Raw genomic sequence first — 15,600 nt, forward strand, 5'->3', positions numbered from 1 at the left:
CAATTTACAGCCTTCCCACTTCTCCCATCGCCACTTTGGGGCAGGACAAGTCACTTCTCCCATGCCTCAGCCTCACCTCCAGTGTTCCCCAGCGGGCCTCAAGCTACACTGCCAGCCCCTGGGAAAGTGAGGCTTTCAGATATGCCCTTTTTTAACAGAAACAGTGCGAAGCAGAGCGTCCTCAGGTACAGGAGGCTCGGCTGGGGAGCGGGAGTTATTAACGGTGGGGCCCCATCACGTGTGGACAGAATGTCCTGGAGACGCGGATGAGGCCGCTGCAGGCTCCGGCGGCTGCCAGCACCTCCCTCCCACTCCACCAGCTCGTCTCCCATCGGTGCTGGAGGGAGCCCTGGCCTCCATTTTGCTGCTCTGCTGGGATGTTTTTCCTGGGTGGCGGTGAGCAGTGGGGGTGGGGTGCCGAGCGTGGCCTTCCCCGGTGTGCGCTGCCACTGGCTGTGCCTCAGATTAGTTCTCACCCTGTCCCCTGGCACCTCCGTGCCCCTCTGGGAAGGCGAAACCTTTAAAGTGAAAGACCTTAAAAAAAAAAAAAAAGGTTGGAAAAATAACCATCTTGGCAGAGGGGTGGACACCCCAGTTGTTAAAAAATTTTGGTGTGCAGTAAAACCATCCTGGCTGGGAAAAAACAGGACTGAGGAAATAGGAGAAAGGTTTTCCCTTGGGATCAGCTACAAAGAGTAGGCGTTCAGGTTGGGAGTGCGCCTTTTTAAAGGACAGCATGGCAGCTATGTGCCAGTGACAGCACTAATAATGATAATGATAATGATAATGATAATGATAATAATAATAATAATAAAAATATTGATAGCAAACAGCGAGGCACTGGTTCTGCTCCACTCCCCTCCCTGGCGCCCCCGTAAAATAATACAAAGTCTCCTTGCATTTCTCTCCCTGGTGTCTGTGTGTGGCCTTAGCCCCATTCATCATTTGGCTCCCAGTGCAGAACTCGCTCCATTTTTAAAATTATGCATGATCCACTGAGGAGACAATTTGGGTTTCCCCCACTTCTCCCTTGCCCTTGAAGAAAGCGAGCCCTTGTTTCATTTGCATTAAAACCCTGCTCTCTATAAGCTAAGCAAAGGGGAAGGACTTGAAGCCTATGGGATGGCTTTAGGGCTCTGCCCCTTGCTTTTGGCTCTCTCTCTCTTTCTCATTCTCTCTCGTGCTTTGATCTCTGCTTAACAACAGTAACGTCACAGGGACTACACCAGGAGAGTTTTGTTGGAAGTTAGAAAGTTTTGCAGCCTCCAGAGGGCTGTAGCGGCAGTAGCAGAAGCAGCATCCAAGGGACTCCTGGAAGGGGAAGAGAGAGAGCGAGCGAGCGAGCGAGCGACTGACTCAGTCCTGCTGCAGAGAACTGACTCGAGGCGACGAAGGCAGACATGGAACATCAGCTGCTGTGCTGCGAGGTGGAGACCATCCGACGAGCCTACCTGGATGCCAACCTCCTCAATGACAGGGTGCTGCAGACAATGCTGAAGGCGGAGGAGACCTGCTCGCCCTCCGTCTCCTACTTCAAGTGCGTGCAGAAAGAAATCTTGCCATATATGAGGAAAATAGTTGCCACTTGGATGCTGGAGGTTTGTATCTTTCGGGGACTTTTTCTTGCCAAGCTCCGGCACCGAAACGAATTAAGCCGGGGAGCCGCTGCCCCATCTCCTGCCCCCCCCTCCCTTTCCCCCGGGATCGCTTCCCCGGCGCGGCACACGTTGCCTGCCCTCGGAGACGCCCGCGTGGAACGAGGGGAAGCGGCCCGAGGTGGCGGTGGCCGCCGCCGCCGGCTCCGTGTGCCCCTGCCGCAGCCGGGTCCCGGCGCCGAGGGGCGGCGGACGAGCCCCCCCGCCCCTCGCCCCCGCCTGGTGCCCCCGGGAGTCAGGGGGTGCCCGGCACCTTTTCCGGCCGTCGGGGCGAGGCGGTGCCGGCGCGGGGAGCCGGGGCAGAGCCGGCTCGGGGCTCCCCTGGCCGGGCGGGGAGCGGCCCCGGCCCGGCCGCCTAGCCCCCGGCCGCGCGGGGCCGTCGCCAGCCCCTGCCAGCTCGTGTTTTCTGGGGATTTTATTTTAAATTAATATCCTTGTACACGTATGCAAGCGGCTGCCCGTGCCAGTATTATGCGCCATCTTTGTTCTTTTATTTGCAAAGCAAAAGTGTTTATTAATCGGGAGAAAAACGAAGAAAGTCCCGGGGAGCAGAGCCAAGGGTGTGTGTGTGGCGGGGGGAGCGGGGGAAGGGGCCGGGGGAGGAAGGTCGGGGGCCGGGGGACCCCGCTGGGGCTGTGGGCAGGGGGACCGGCCGGAGGGGCTCCGGCGTTTCTGGGGGGAGTTGCAGGGTGAAAGTTTCTTTGTTCAACGCGAAGAGAGGCTGGAGCTGCGGTCACCCCTCAAAGGCACGCTTGTGCTGCGGCAGCGAGCGGCAAGGTCGCCTGGGAAAAGCCAGTTGGAAAGGGCCTCGTCCCTGGCGGGACACGTCTGAGGGGGCTCCCAGAGGGAGCCCCAGGAGCTGGGCTACATTTTCATGCCTTTTCGGAAGCCCTGGGTGCCCGCGATGTATTTTTAATTAATTTTTGAAACTGCAGCGCCCTGCCTTGCTTTGGGAAATGTCGCGCCCGGCTGTGCTGCAGGGCGAGAGAGGGAGGCGGTGGATTTCACTTCGGGGGATCCTCCTGGAGCCCCCCAGCAGGACCAGAGGCACGGGGCTCGGTAAAGGACCCCCGCCGCTTCATTTTCAGCCTTTTTTGAGAGCTCGAATAATTTTTTAAATATTTTTAAATATTTTTTGAAAAGATGACGTCTGGGAAAATGAGGCTGGACGCCACCTTTGTGTCTCGACCGGAGAGGGGAATCGGCAGCACAACGGCAAATTAGATGAAAAAATAAAAGCGAAATAAATAAATCCGGGGCCGAGCCCGGCTCTGCACCCCGTTACCAACCACGGGGGTTAGCTTTTTCCTCCGCTTTCCGTCTTCTTCCCTTTTTAAAAATTTGTTCTTAAGGGCTGGAAAACTGGGCACAGACCTCTTCTTCGATTACCCCCCCTCCCCTTTTGCCATGAATCACCTGCGGGTTTCTAACGCAACATTTCCCCCCACTTTGTCACTCGTGACTTTCATTTTCTTCGATGCCGCGGCTTTTCCCATATTTATCCATTTTTTTCCCAACTGCGTTTCCCCCTCGTCTCCTTCAACCTTGCCCTGCAAAGCCTGGTGGTGAGGGAGGAGGGAGGACGAGAGCAGCGGGACAAGCCTGGCTTTCGCCTCAATTAAATTATTCTTCAACGATCTCTCTCCTTCTTGCAGGTTTGCGAGGAGCAGAAGTGCGAAGAGGAAGTTTTCCCCTTGGCTATGAATTATTTGGACAGATTTTTGTCGTTTGAACCCCTCAAGAAAAGCCGATTGCAATTGCTCGGAGCTACCTGCATGTTTGTGGCTTCAAAAATGAAGGAAACTATTCCTCTCACCGCAGAAAAACTGTGCATTTATACAGATAACTCCATTAGACCCGACGAATTACTGGTAATTTCACGTTCAATCACTTCAAGAATAATAATAAAAAAAAAAAAAATCGAAACAAACATTAAAATATATCTATAAAAAATACAGGAAAAAAAAGGAAAAAAAAAAAAAAAGAACGGCACGTTCGGAAGCGCCGGCCGCGACTGCGGGGCTGCTGGCGGCGGGCGGGAGCTGTGGATGCGGCGGGCAGGGATAGGGCAGGGATGGGGCCGGGATGGGATCGGGAGCGGGACCGGGACCCCCCCGCGCTGCCGGCCCGCGGCGCCGGGCGGCCCGCGGGCTCCCTCTGCCGGCCCCGGCGGGTCCTGCCCCGGCCCGGTCCCGGAGCGGGGGGACCCCCGCACCCCGCCCCGACACCGGGACAGCGCTGCGCCCCGGCACCGCGTGCGAGTGGCTCTAACGACGCTCCCCCCCCTTCTTCCTCTTCTCTCCTTCCCCCTTCCCGTCCCTCTTCTCTTTGCAGCAAATGGAGCTGCTGCTGGTGAATAAGCTGAAATGGAATCTGGCTGCAATGACCCCCCACGATTTCATTGAACATTTCCTTACTAAAATGCCTCTGGCAGAGGACACCAAGCAGATCATCCGTAAACATGCTCAGACTTTTGTGGCTCTGTGCGCTACAGGTATGAGCCCTGCACGTTGCGCAAAGCGCGTTGCTCCCCGACACGCGCCCACCCCCCGGCTTGTAAAGCTTCCCGTAGCTGTTGGTCTCAGGCGCGCTCGCAGAGCTGCAGGGAGGTAGTTTAAGCCCCGATTATTGCCCCTTGTTTGCAGAAGGTGGATTACTTTGCCAGAGGTAAGTTTTTCTTTTCAGAAGATATTTCGCTTCTGAGTCGGAGTTCTGTGTGGCTGTCAGGGAGGGAGAGGGACCACCCCCCACCGCCCCCACTCTCTGTAGCTCAGCGTGGCACGATTTCCTCACCTCCCCACACCACTGCAAAAGGGGGCTGCAAAAGGCTTACTGCCCGTGCGGGGAATCCCTCCCCGTGTGGATTCATTCTTTAGGACAAGTTTTTAAAGGCGGAGGGAGATTTTCCCTGTGAATAGCACTGCGTGGGGGTTTTAAACCTTCCCTCTTCAAGTTGCGTCTTCTCCCCCCTCCTCGGTGGCTGGTGGATTGGAGGAGGGCCACGCGGCACAGAGGCTTTTCCTGGCACGGGACCGAGCTGCTGCCATCTGCACCCTCGTGACCACGTGCTGTGCTGGAGCCATGAGCAGGGCTGGCCTCCAAAGACACCAAAGAGCCGTGGTATCCGCGCTCCAAAGCCTCGGTGGGACGTGCGCAGCCGGTGGCACCCGATAGCGCTGTGTAGCTTGTTTTCCAGAGGTTGGATTTGGTATGAAAAGGTTGCAGGAAGATGGCAGGCACTCAGAAGGAACACAAATAAACAAAAATAAAAACAAACAAACAAAAAAACACCCCCAAAACAACAAAAAAAAGTTCTTATTTCACAGAACCGGCCTTGCTGCAAGGCCTAAAGATAGAACGACCAAGCCATAAAAGAGAAGTTTATAAAACATTGGCATTGCTCTTCATCTTGGGCCTAACATCAGCATGAAGGGCAGCTCATAGGTGAGGTTGCCTGGAGTAATGCTCGGTGCTGGAAGCGCCACAACCTTCAAACCACTGGCAGCAACATTTTGGGAAAATCCAGTGTGTCCCTCCATGCCAGGTTCTACCAGATACGAGGCTGCTGCGACTCTGGAGGTGTGATTTGCTAAGTTTGGAGCTAAAAAGAACGGCCACCTGGGCTCCCCTTTGGATGTAGGGATATTTAACCTGGGTTGTCGTGTTGGCAATGACAGGGATGAAAGCAAGAGTAGTTCAAAGGTTGGAGACTTGCTAAGAGTCCAGTACTTTGATCTACTGTCGGTGTTGTTATGTTTCTTTTAGGAAGCACATCCAGAGCCTTTATTTAACACTGCTACACACCACAGCTGGAGAATGGATCAGTAAATGAGAACCATGTTCTGGGAGTTTTACTGAGCTTTTTAAAAAAACAGCGCTGAGCTCACCAGAGTTGGGGCCCTCGTCAGCTCCCTACTGGAGTTGGGAATATTGCCTGGGGAAGGAGCACACAGGAAGGCTGCCACTAGGCTCTGTGTTTTTATTGTTATTTTTGGATGTCAGGTGTTTCTCTACCTTTTGCTTTCCTCATGACTTCTTTGTTGGCTAGTGAAGATCACATGTGGCTTAAGCAGCATCTGGACTTTGCTTTGCTGTTGCTGGGTTGTGCTGCATTTCCCCATTGCCAAAATGAACCTAGATGGACTGCAAATGCCTTGTGCTGCCTGGATGCTGTGGGGCCTGATCCAAAGTCCACTGGAAACACTGACAGCTCGCTTTAAGTGGCCTCAGGGGCAAGTGCAGTCTCTCCTTTGCCTGTGCCCTCTTCTGTAAAGGAGGCTCTCCTAAGAAGAGACTGCAAAATAATGCTTGCTTAGAAAACAAACCCATGGCCAGTTGGCTTACCAAGGTGAAGCCTGTGGAAGTGTTTGTAGATGAGTGTGTATGTGTTTGCTCCAGAAAAGAAGGTTCTGCTGCAAGGTGAAGTTGAGGGGAATTCCTCCTAGGCTCCCTCTCCAGTTGTCTGGCTAGTAGAAGTAGAAGTGGGTTTGTTTGATTTGGTTTGGTTTTGAAAAATCCATTTTCACCAAAGGATGCCTTTGTGCTGTGGTAGGTTTGGGAGAAAAAGCAAAAAAGAAAAAAAAAAAAAGAGAAAAGAAAAAAAATTACCAGGGCTTGTTTGAAGTTAACACATAATTGAGCTTAATGAATGGGACTTTGGCATGGCAGAGCAAGGCAGGGAGAGCTCAAAAGGAAGCAGGCCTCTTTTGGCCCAAGTTAAGACCGGTGTTGAGGGAGAACTTCAGCTCTATACAAGCATAACAATGAATAGCAACAAATATTGGAGCTTCAGCATTTCATTATGTTCCTCTGGTTATCAAAACATACCAGGCTCCTTTTTATTTATTTATATTATTATTATTATTATTATTGCTGTTATTGTTGTTGTTGCTTTGGTCCTCTCCAAAGGAGAAAGAAAGATCCCCCTTTGAAATGAGCCTGTTACAACTGTCCCATTCTCTGGCCTTTATGAAATTGGAAGTCTCAAGGTATGTGACCAGTTGGAACCTGTTGCATCTTGCAGCAAGTGATTTATGTTCACAGTTTTGATTTGCCTCAATGAAAAGATTTTCATTCATAGCCCCCAGCTCTCCAGACGGATGGAATTGCTGCTCCATTTAAAAAGGAAAAGGGGTGACTCGCCTTGTTAGGAATTTTTTTTAAAGCGCTGCAGCGCCTATATGCCTGCTTTGTCCTCCCTTCAGGGTGGCTGGCATTCTTCTCTCTCCTCCCCCTCCTCTCTCTCTCCCTCTCTCTCTTTTTAACAACGCTGAAGTTGTTTATTCTTTTTGGATGAAGTCTCAGATAGGCTACTGGGGATGTGTGCTTCAATTGATGGGGCCCCCTACCCCATTGTGGCTGTGTCAGGTCTAATTCATCTCACCGAAGCCCCCTTGTTCCTGAGCGCTCAATAGCGCAAGATGAGGCGATGGAGGCTGACAATGATGCCACACTCTTCACTTGGGGGCATCCAATTACAGGCGAGAGGGGCCCCCTGATTAATATGCTGAAATTAGTGGCCTCTGCCACAAATAATTCCTTGTTGAGTTGCAACAAAAAGGCAGTCCATGCTGCTTGTCTGGAGTGGTTATAGGGACAGACACAAACTGGTCATTTAAACTTCATTATCACTTTTCCACCTTGGAAAGAATGAGGGTGTGACTATGAATTCATGTTCTTGTTTACTGCTCCATTTAAAAGAAGAACGCAAATATTAATCCCAAACGTGATCCTGTCAGGACAGGCTCATTAAAGTGACACATTTTGGTCATGTCCTGTTTGTGGAGCTCCATAAACAGTGTTGGGAAGGCACTGCCACCCTACTACCGCTCTAAGCAACCCCATCCTGGTGGGATCCCTGCTGGGAATCCCCCATTTCCGAAATCCACCTGCAGCTCTGTGTCAGTATTTCAGTTAGGAAAAGGGGGCAAAACAAATTTATTTTGATGTGTTTATTTTAACATAAACGAGATGACTTTAGCTCGAGCTTGCCTTTTCGCTGGCAGTGCATCCTCAAAGCATGGCCAGAATTTTGTGTATCAGTTTAATTTTGGAGGATGCTGGGCCAAGTGCCTCTTTGGGCATTGATCAGGGCCACAGTGGAGTGTCAGAGGTGTCTGAATGAACAGATTCAGAGCCAGGACTTCCACGGAGTCCTGAAGGCTTTAGTTCCACTGGTAAAACATGTACACAAAAGTTATTTTATCATAATAAAGGAGATGCATGATTTAATACTTAAACAGTTCCACTGAGCCCTCGAAGCTGTCCATTCCTTCGATTTCATTCAAGGGTTTGACAGATGGTTTATATTTTTCCAACCCAGAGGAAGTTGTATTCTGATAAAAGCTGAAGGAATGTATCTCAGGTTCTGGTGTACATTGTGGTGTTTCCCTTTCTCCCTCACAAAATTGGACCTTGACTTGTGCCACTTGCTTCCTTTGTTCCTGATTCTCCTTCAAGGTGTTCGCTGCCACAGATCAAATGCATTCCTGCTCAGTAGAAAAGAGTCTTATCATTAAAATGTAGACTATTATTATTAAAAAAACTAGAAAAAACTCAAACCAAACCAAACAAACCCAAAGGAAAAACATGCTAAATGGCAGAGATAGCCCCTTAAGGGATCCTGGGAGTGGCTCTGTGGAGAGACCTACAGCAATGCAGTCTGGAAGGGGGCCCAGCCTCTTGTCAGCATGGTGTCACATCAGAATGTAACTGATTGTCCGCCAATTCTTGGGACCCCCGTCACTTAGTTATGCCACATTTACATTAAATCCCTGTTGCCAGGATGGATGGCAGCCACTGACAAGAGACTAGGTTGAGACAAAGCATTTTTAAGATGAAACCTTAATTTAAATATGGATTATCTGCCTCCTGACAGGGTTAAGCAGTCTCTCTTTTCTTTCTTTTTGTTGATGTTGTTGTTCATTAAAGCAATATTCCTTTGAGTGTCAGAGCAAAGGTTTCTGCTTTAAAGGGGCCCAAGACTTGTTGTTAGAGTGCACCTTGGATCTGACCATGCAAAACACTGCAGGATGTGAACAGGTTTTCTCAGATCTGCAGTGCCATTGACCCCCCTGGAATTATGCACAAGAGCAAAGTATTTTAACACTGGAAAAATGGAGGCCCTGCTTATGATAAAAGTACCTCCAAGTGATGAATGGCCTCCCAGGCCCAGTGCTAGGCAGGGCTACTCTCTGCAGAGCAGTTTCTCATGTGGATAAGTGTTTGCAGGTTTGGACCTGTAAGAGTTTTAGAGCAGGAGGCACCTTTCTGCTCACCATTTCCCCTGCCTTTTTGGATGCAATAGTTGTCAGCTGAAAGCCATGCTGTTACAAAGAGTGTATGTGTATGGACAGGCTTCTCCTAAAGCAATCATTTCAGTCTTTTTTTTTTTTTTCTTTTTTTTTCTTTTTTTTTTTTCTCTCCTTTCTTCATACAGATATTAAATTTATTTCAAACCCACCCTCCATGATCGCAGCTGGCAGCGTGGTAGCAGCTGTGCAAGGCCTGCATCTGGGGAACACTAACACTTTCCTCTCCTATCAATGCCTCACACATTTCCTATCACAAGTTATCAAATGTGATCCGGTAAGTGACTCTTTCTCTCGGTTGATCTCCTGCATTAAGGGTTTTTAAGAATGAATGCCTGCTTACTGCATGGGAGCTAATCTGACAGTAAATCTTGGGAAAGGTCAAGCCTCAGAGCGGGGGTTCTCAATGTGTTCTCTTGTGCCAAGCCTGCTTGTTTGGCTGTTGTGATGCCCACTGATAATCTGTGATGCCCGGTTGGGAACGGCACATCCAGCTCTGGTGTCAGGAGGAAGCCCTGCCCTGACTTCAGATGTGGCAGAGGCCGTGTTTGGCTGGGGTAATTAAACCAGGAGTCCCCGTAAAACAAAATTTGGGGAATAAGACCAGGAAACAGTTGCTGAGAAGTTGTGGTATCTCTGACCTTATCTTTGACCATTCTTGAAGCCTTTTATTGTGCCAAGTGGTGTGAAAAAGCTCTTCTTAAAAGAGTTCTAATGATCTAATTTGGTTTATTACGTGCTAGACCTTCACAGTAGCTGGTATTGAATTTCTTTTTGGAACAAATGCTTGTCCCACGACTTTCTGACAAGGTAGATGGTCCTCACAGGACCCTTCATTTTGCCCTGCAGCTTCCAGGAGATGCACATCAGTAACTAGTGAGCAATAAACCTTTCATGAGTGAATGGGCCAGGAAGGGAGCCTACAAGGAAGACCTAAAGTCAATGATCCATGTCATAATGGTGTGTGAAGTTGGGGCAGAGTTGAGCTTTGTTTTGTAACAATGTGGAAGACCAATAAATGGATGCTTTAAAAAGGTTCTTGTGAGGTCTCCAAGCGCTGGACAATGAGTCAAATAAAGACCACTCGGTGGTTAGAGGCAGAATCTTGGAGATGCTATTAAATTATTTTACATGTTAATAATTTAAATGCATAGAAAACTGTCCCAGTCCAGCCACTGCAAAACTGGGTTTGTGTAATTGGGCTTTGTTGATGGGATTGAGTGATTTAATTGCAATTTATTATTCTGAAAAGAATATTTTACTTTTGATAGACTGTGTGAAACAATTGCTGAAAAATGCAGTATCTCAGCTTGTTATTTTATATTATCACCTGAACAGTGCCTCAGTATTGAGCACGTTCTTTTTGCCACTTATATCACTGCAGGTGAGGTAGTACAGTGTAGAAGTGTTAAATGCTGTAAGGACCTGAAATGCTGAATACTCTAAGAAATGCTGAACTAATGGGCTGCTCAGTTTGGTATGCACGTGTGATGCTTTTAGTCAGTTTGTGAACAATACGGATAATTCCAGTGTGTGGTTGGCCACTGTCCAGGGTGTTTGAAGCAGGTACTGAGGGAAAATGCTTGCTATCTGTCCAGGCAGCATCTTGATTGAAGCAAGATGATTTAACTATTCCTGATACTGGGCACTGAAGTGGATTCTCTCACATCGTGCAGAACAACGGCCTGTCCTTATGTGACTTGACTTAACTGATGACTTAGAGCTCTTGGAAAAGAAAACAAAGGTGCTTTAGCAAGAAAAGAAGATTTTTTTATTATTTCATTCTAATTGTCCTGAGTCATTGCAAGGCCACAATCTGTTTGACCTGGCCTTGGTTAACAGCTTGAAAAGGGAGTTCCCCTCCAGCTTCCAGTGCTAAATATATTCATGTGTTAGGTAGAAATAAGGATTTTGTATGGATTGCTACAGAAAATTAGCATCACAAAGTTCTGTGTACGCACAGGTATATTGTTGTGTTCAGAGTGGAATAAGGGAACAGCAACTTCCACTGCAGTTGTTCTGGGAGAGGAATCTGCTTGGTTTCAATCAGAGCATGATTCCCCTGCAGGGAGACTTTCCCAAAATACCTGTCTATGTAACGCATGGTATCATATGCCATTCCTGCTATCCCATTTCACTAGGATTTGTATGATGTATGCTATGCCCCAGTGATGGTTCCCTTTGTCAGGGAAGAGGTTTTATATTAGATAGTCTTGGAATGTTAAGAGCAAGGCTGGTATTCCCCCTGATGATCTGTTAGCTGGAGCACAGGTCTATTTGATTTCAGGTTACCTAATTACACTTTTTTACCTTTAGTCTCAAAGAGAGCTGAATCTAAAGTAAAATGAATATCACCTGATTGGAATTCCTTTATGGTTCATGTTTATATGTTGGTAGGAGTCCAATTTCCCATTTTGCCTTTGATCAGGAGTAATTAGAAGTCAGATAATCACAATTAGAAGTCTTGGGCTGTCTTCCATCATTCTATTTTTGACCCCATCATCCAAACAGATGGAATTTTACCTGACATTCATTTCCAGGCCAGAAATTTGCTGAACTAGATTAGATTGGGTCTCCATGCTGTCTGTTAGTGCATTGGAATTCGCCTCCTGCCTGCCCCTTCTCAGAAGCACCTTCAAACATGTGCTTGTTATCCAGAACGGGTCAGGCAGGAACAAAGGACTTCCAAGCAGTTCCTTTTTTGTTGTTGTTTGTTTCCTTTCCTATGTGACCCTGGAGTCTGATCATGTCCACTGTGTCTTAAAGGTATTTGACCACTTCAGTTAAGCTAGCAAGTCTTTTTTTTTTCTTTTTCTTTTTTTTTTTCTTTCTTTTTTCTTTTTTTTTTTTCACTGAGGAGCTTAATTAATCCAGGAAGGGTTTATGACCTTGAACAAACTGTGGGCATTGAAAATTTGGGTAGTGAAGCAGAAAAGTTGTTGGGAGAAGTTACCAGAGTAATGCACAAGTTTTGTATTTGCTTTTCAGTGTTGGGAAGTCCTGAGAATGAAAGCAGCTTTGGTGAGGTTGTTCACAGTGAATTTTATGTTTTGCAGTTGTTTATTGCTAGCTCTAATGCATTCCTACAGGCAAACTATTTATCTAATAGCCATGCGAATAGAACATGGACAAAATGCCTTAAAGAGTAAAAAAACCTTTTCATTCAACTACAGCTTAAGACAGTCTGTTCATAATATATTGTAAAGATTGTTTTTTAAAAAACAGTTACAGCATGCTGCACTCTGAGAATTTTAAAGGAAAAAAAATTCTGTGGGCAAAAAGTACCTTTAAATTACATAGTCCTATGTAATTATTCATAACTGGACTCCAGAGGGAGAAGAATAGATATTTATAGAAATTCTTTTGAATGGTTTTAGTTTTCAGAGCTCAAACATGCTGTATGCAAATGGTCAGGACTTAAAAAAAAAAAAAAAAAAAAAAAAAAAAAAAAAAAAAGCCCACGAAGTTCCCATCAAAACTCACCATAAAATCTACTCCCACCTGAAAAAAAAACCCCAAAACAAAACCCAAGATGATTCATTTTGCTCTGAAAAATTAAAATGCTTTCAGTTTGGACCACTGAACTTGCTAGAAGAGAATTATGCTCAGAAGTGGGTTTGTAAAGCCAGAAACACCTAAAGCTGTGCTGGTGTGGACTCTAATGTGTCTGTGGTACAAGGGGGAGCCTTACAGTCAGGATTGATCTGTCATATCTGGAGGAGGGCTGGGTGCAGGGACTTCATAGAGACCTTATTGTGGGGGCCAGAGGCATGCAGGAGCCAAAGGCATGATGACTTTAGGATATGAGGCGTTTCTTTTTGTCATTTAAAACGCTGTGTGTCTCTGTCAAGAGGAAATATTACACTAGGGTTTAAACCAGGAAAGGTCATAGGTTATGTGTTTTCAGTGAGCTGTACTGATGGTCTGATCTGCTTAGAGGTAGGATTAACCTCCCTCTCTCTCAGAAAGGACTTGCAGAGAATTGTTTGCTTGGGTTTCTAATCTTATTTTACCCCAAATGCCATGTGCCCTTATTGGTGGCAGAGGAGATTCTTGTGGTAGTGGAATCAGTGAAAAGCTGGTAGATCACACAAGAAGCCTCTGAATGAAGGCAGAATTGAAACTGGGAAATAAAGAAAACAGCAGGCAGGTCACCCTCTCAGGAAAACAACATTCATTCTCAGTCATGCACATCCTAACACTTTTGACGGCAATTTATCATGGAAGACTGGGTTCACCGCAAGGGCTAACACATGTCATAGGTTAAATCAGAAAAGGCAATGCTGAAAGGAAACTTCAAAGTCCTTCATACACAGAGTTAAAGATGTTGGGGGGAAAAGCTTACCATGTTTGTTATAAAGATAAGGGTAAACAGCACGCTGGATGAGTTTTGGCAAAATGCTGTGGGATTGTTTGGCCTGTTTAGGGCACCATTTCTGTGTCACTGCAGTGGGTGTACAGGCCTCCACCGCCTGCAGGAAGTTGTGCAGGCTGAGCTAAAAGGCCTTCTCCAGTTCTGGTTGCTGGGAATCTGATATCTCTCCTCATGGTATGGCATAATGCCTGGGGGAAGTTGCCTTTCCCCACCACAGACATGATCTTTCTTAGTTCTTTATGGTTTTTTAATTTCCAGCAAGGCCTGTGCAGCCTCCTGAGCCCTCAGGAGGAAATGTGTGCACATCCAGCTTGGAGAAAACACTTTGGAAGTGAGAGGAAAAGGTCTCACCCCGACTGAGATTTCCAGGTGGATGTGGTAGCACACAGGAAGCTTGGATGGGCTTGTTAGTGCATGGTTAGGGAGGCGCTTTGTGGTGCTTCTGAGAGACCTCTCCCTTTTGGGGTCTGACAGTCCAGTCCGTCTCTGGAGATGCTTTCAGGGTTAGGAATTTAATCAGCTGCCCACAGCTGGACATTACAGCAGCTGGCAGGCAGCTTTGGCCATGGGCATCTCAACATATATATGGCATTTCTATCATTGGAACTTAGCCTTGGGAAGAAAGTCAGTGTTGATGAGCATTGCTTCTAGCAGACTCTACCGCTGAAGGGTTCCTGGGGTAAAAGTAGAAATCACAGTTGTGAGCAGTGGGCTTGCACAGAACTGTACAGGCAGAGAAGCAGCAGTGCAAGGTACAATCTGCAAAAAAACAGGCTTGTCAGCCAGTCCTTTCACTGTCAGATGCTTCTGCTCTTCCCACCCTCCTTTCCAGCCTGCTGCTCTCCCAGATAATCTGCTAACATTTCTCTTGCTTTGTCAAGAAACTGGTGTTTTAGCCTGTGATCTTTCTGAAGGACTCTTGGGTCTCTCTCACTCTCTCCCCTTCCATTGCACCCTCCTGCAGGATTGTTTACGAGCCTGCCAAGAACAGATTGAGTCCCTCCTGGAGTCCAGTCTACGCCAGGCACAGCAGCACAACGTATCTTCAGAAACAAAGACTGTAGAGGACGAAGCAGACCTCTCCTGCACACCTACTGATGTGCGAGACGTGAACATTTAAAGAGGACTTCTTCTTAAATGGATTTGCTTGGCAAGAAAAGCAGACAAAGAAAGGGCATCTGAGAAGGAATCGGCATCAGGATCTCCCCCCCAGAAACCCTTTTCTCCAGGACATTTTTATACCAGAAGGGAAAACCAATCTTGTTATATTTTTTTCTTGCTCTGTCTCCCTTCCATCTGTGACTTCAAACAAACAAATAAACAAAAAATACCCCAAAAACTGTCTTAAAAAAAGAAAAAAAATAGTATTTGCATTACCCCCAGGGGTTTGTGCTACAAAAATAGAGGATTTTATACAATAATAATCAACTAGTTTTTTATATTAAAGTGTTCTTGTCTGTATGTTGTAAAAATAGGCATTAACACACGAAATGTCTCCAGGGGAGGTATTAGATTTGATTTCTTACATATAAAACAAACCAACCAACCATTTTTAAAGTAGAAGAGGGTTTTTTTTTTTTTAGATAGTAAATGAAATATTCTTTTTCTTTAAAAAGCATAGCTTTAACGCAGTTCTAGGCTTTTCTGTATCTTGCTTGCTTATGCATTTAGTCACTTTATAATTCATCTGTAAATGTTTATTTTATTTCCTTAGGTTTTTTTTTTATCCTCTTCACCTTATAAATGGTTAACGTAGCCCATAAGTTAGTGTATGTTAGTATGCAGCATTATTATGTGTTAATCCTTTTTTTTTTTTTTTTTTTTGTGCCTGTGGATTGCCTGTGCATTGAGGCATTTGTAGGGTTCCAGCTTAGCATGGTTGGGAAAGGCCAATGTACTACTCATACAGGACCCTATTATAAAGAGAAACCGAAATAGTGACATAATATATTATATTTTTGTAATCTTCCTATTTTTGTAGTTACCTGTGTAAAAATGCTGTTCTGACCCCACAGATATTCAGCCTAATTATGGTCAGGTTCAATCCACAGTTCAGTCTTTTTTTTTTTTTTTTTTTTTTTTTTTTGTTCGTTTGTAATATTCTAAAACCATTCCATTCAAAGCACTTTCAGTCCATTAGATATAGGAAATACATTCTCTTATTGTGTGGGAATTTTTTTTGTTTGTTTGTTTTTTTAATGGAATGGTTTGGAAATATATAAAGTGCTTGTTGGCAAACTTGGAATTGCAAAGCAAGTGC

General features: G+C 46.4%; 1 protein-coding gene and 1 long non-coding RNA gene across 2 annotated transcripts; one reads left to right on the forward strand and one right to left on the reverse strand.

Annotated features, from left to right (window-relative positions):
* Nucleotides 1-1,306: 1,306 nt before the first annotated feature.
* On the forward strand, nt 1,307-15,049 carry CCND1 (cyclin D1). The gene is made up of 5 exons (XM_053981544.1): nt 1,307-1,598; nt 3,311-3,526; nt 3,990-4,149; nt 9,094-9,242; nt 14,305-15,049. Exons 1-5 carry the CDS (start codon nt 1,401-1,403, stop codon nt 14,458-14,460), a joined length of 879 nt encoding a protein of 292 aa, XP_053837519.1. The 5' UTR covers nt 1,307-1,400; the 3' UTR covers nt 14,461-15,049.
* On the reverse strand, nt 7,946-9,461 carry LOC128809507 (uncharacterized). Its single transcript, XR_008437747.1, has 2 exons — nt 9,309-9,461; nt 7,946-8,143 (listed from the first exon to the last, which is right to left on the reverse strand). It is a non-coding gene; the product is annotated as an uncharacterized LOC128809507 (long non-coding RNA).
* Nucleotides 15,050-15,600: the final 551 nt, after the last annotated feature.

The sequence above is a fragment of the Vidua macroura genome, chromosome 6 (assembly GCF_024509145.1).
Source record: "Vidua macroura isolate BioBank_ID:100142 chromosome 6, ASM2450914v1, whole genome shotgun sequence".
Taxonomy (NCBI): domain Eukaryota; kingdom Metazoa; phylum Chordata; class Aves; order Passeriformes; family Viduidae; genus Vidua; species Vidua macroura.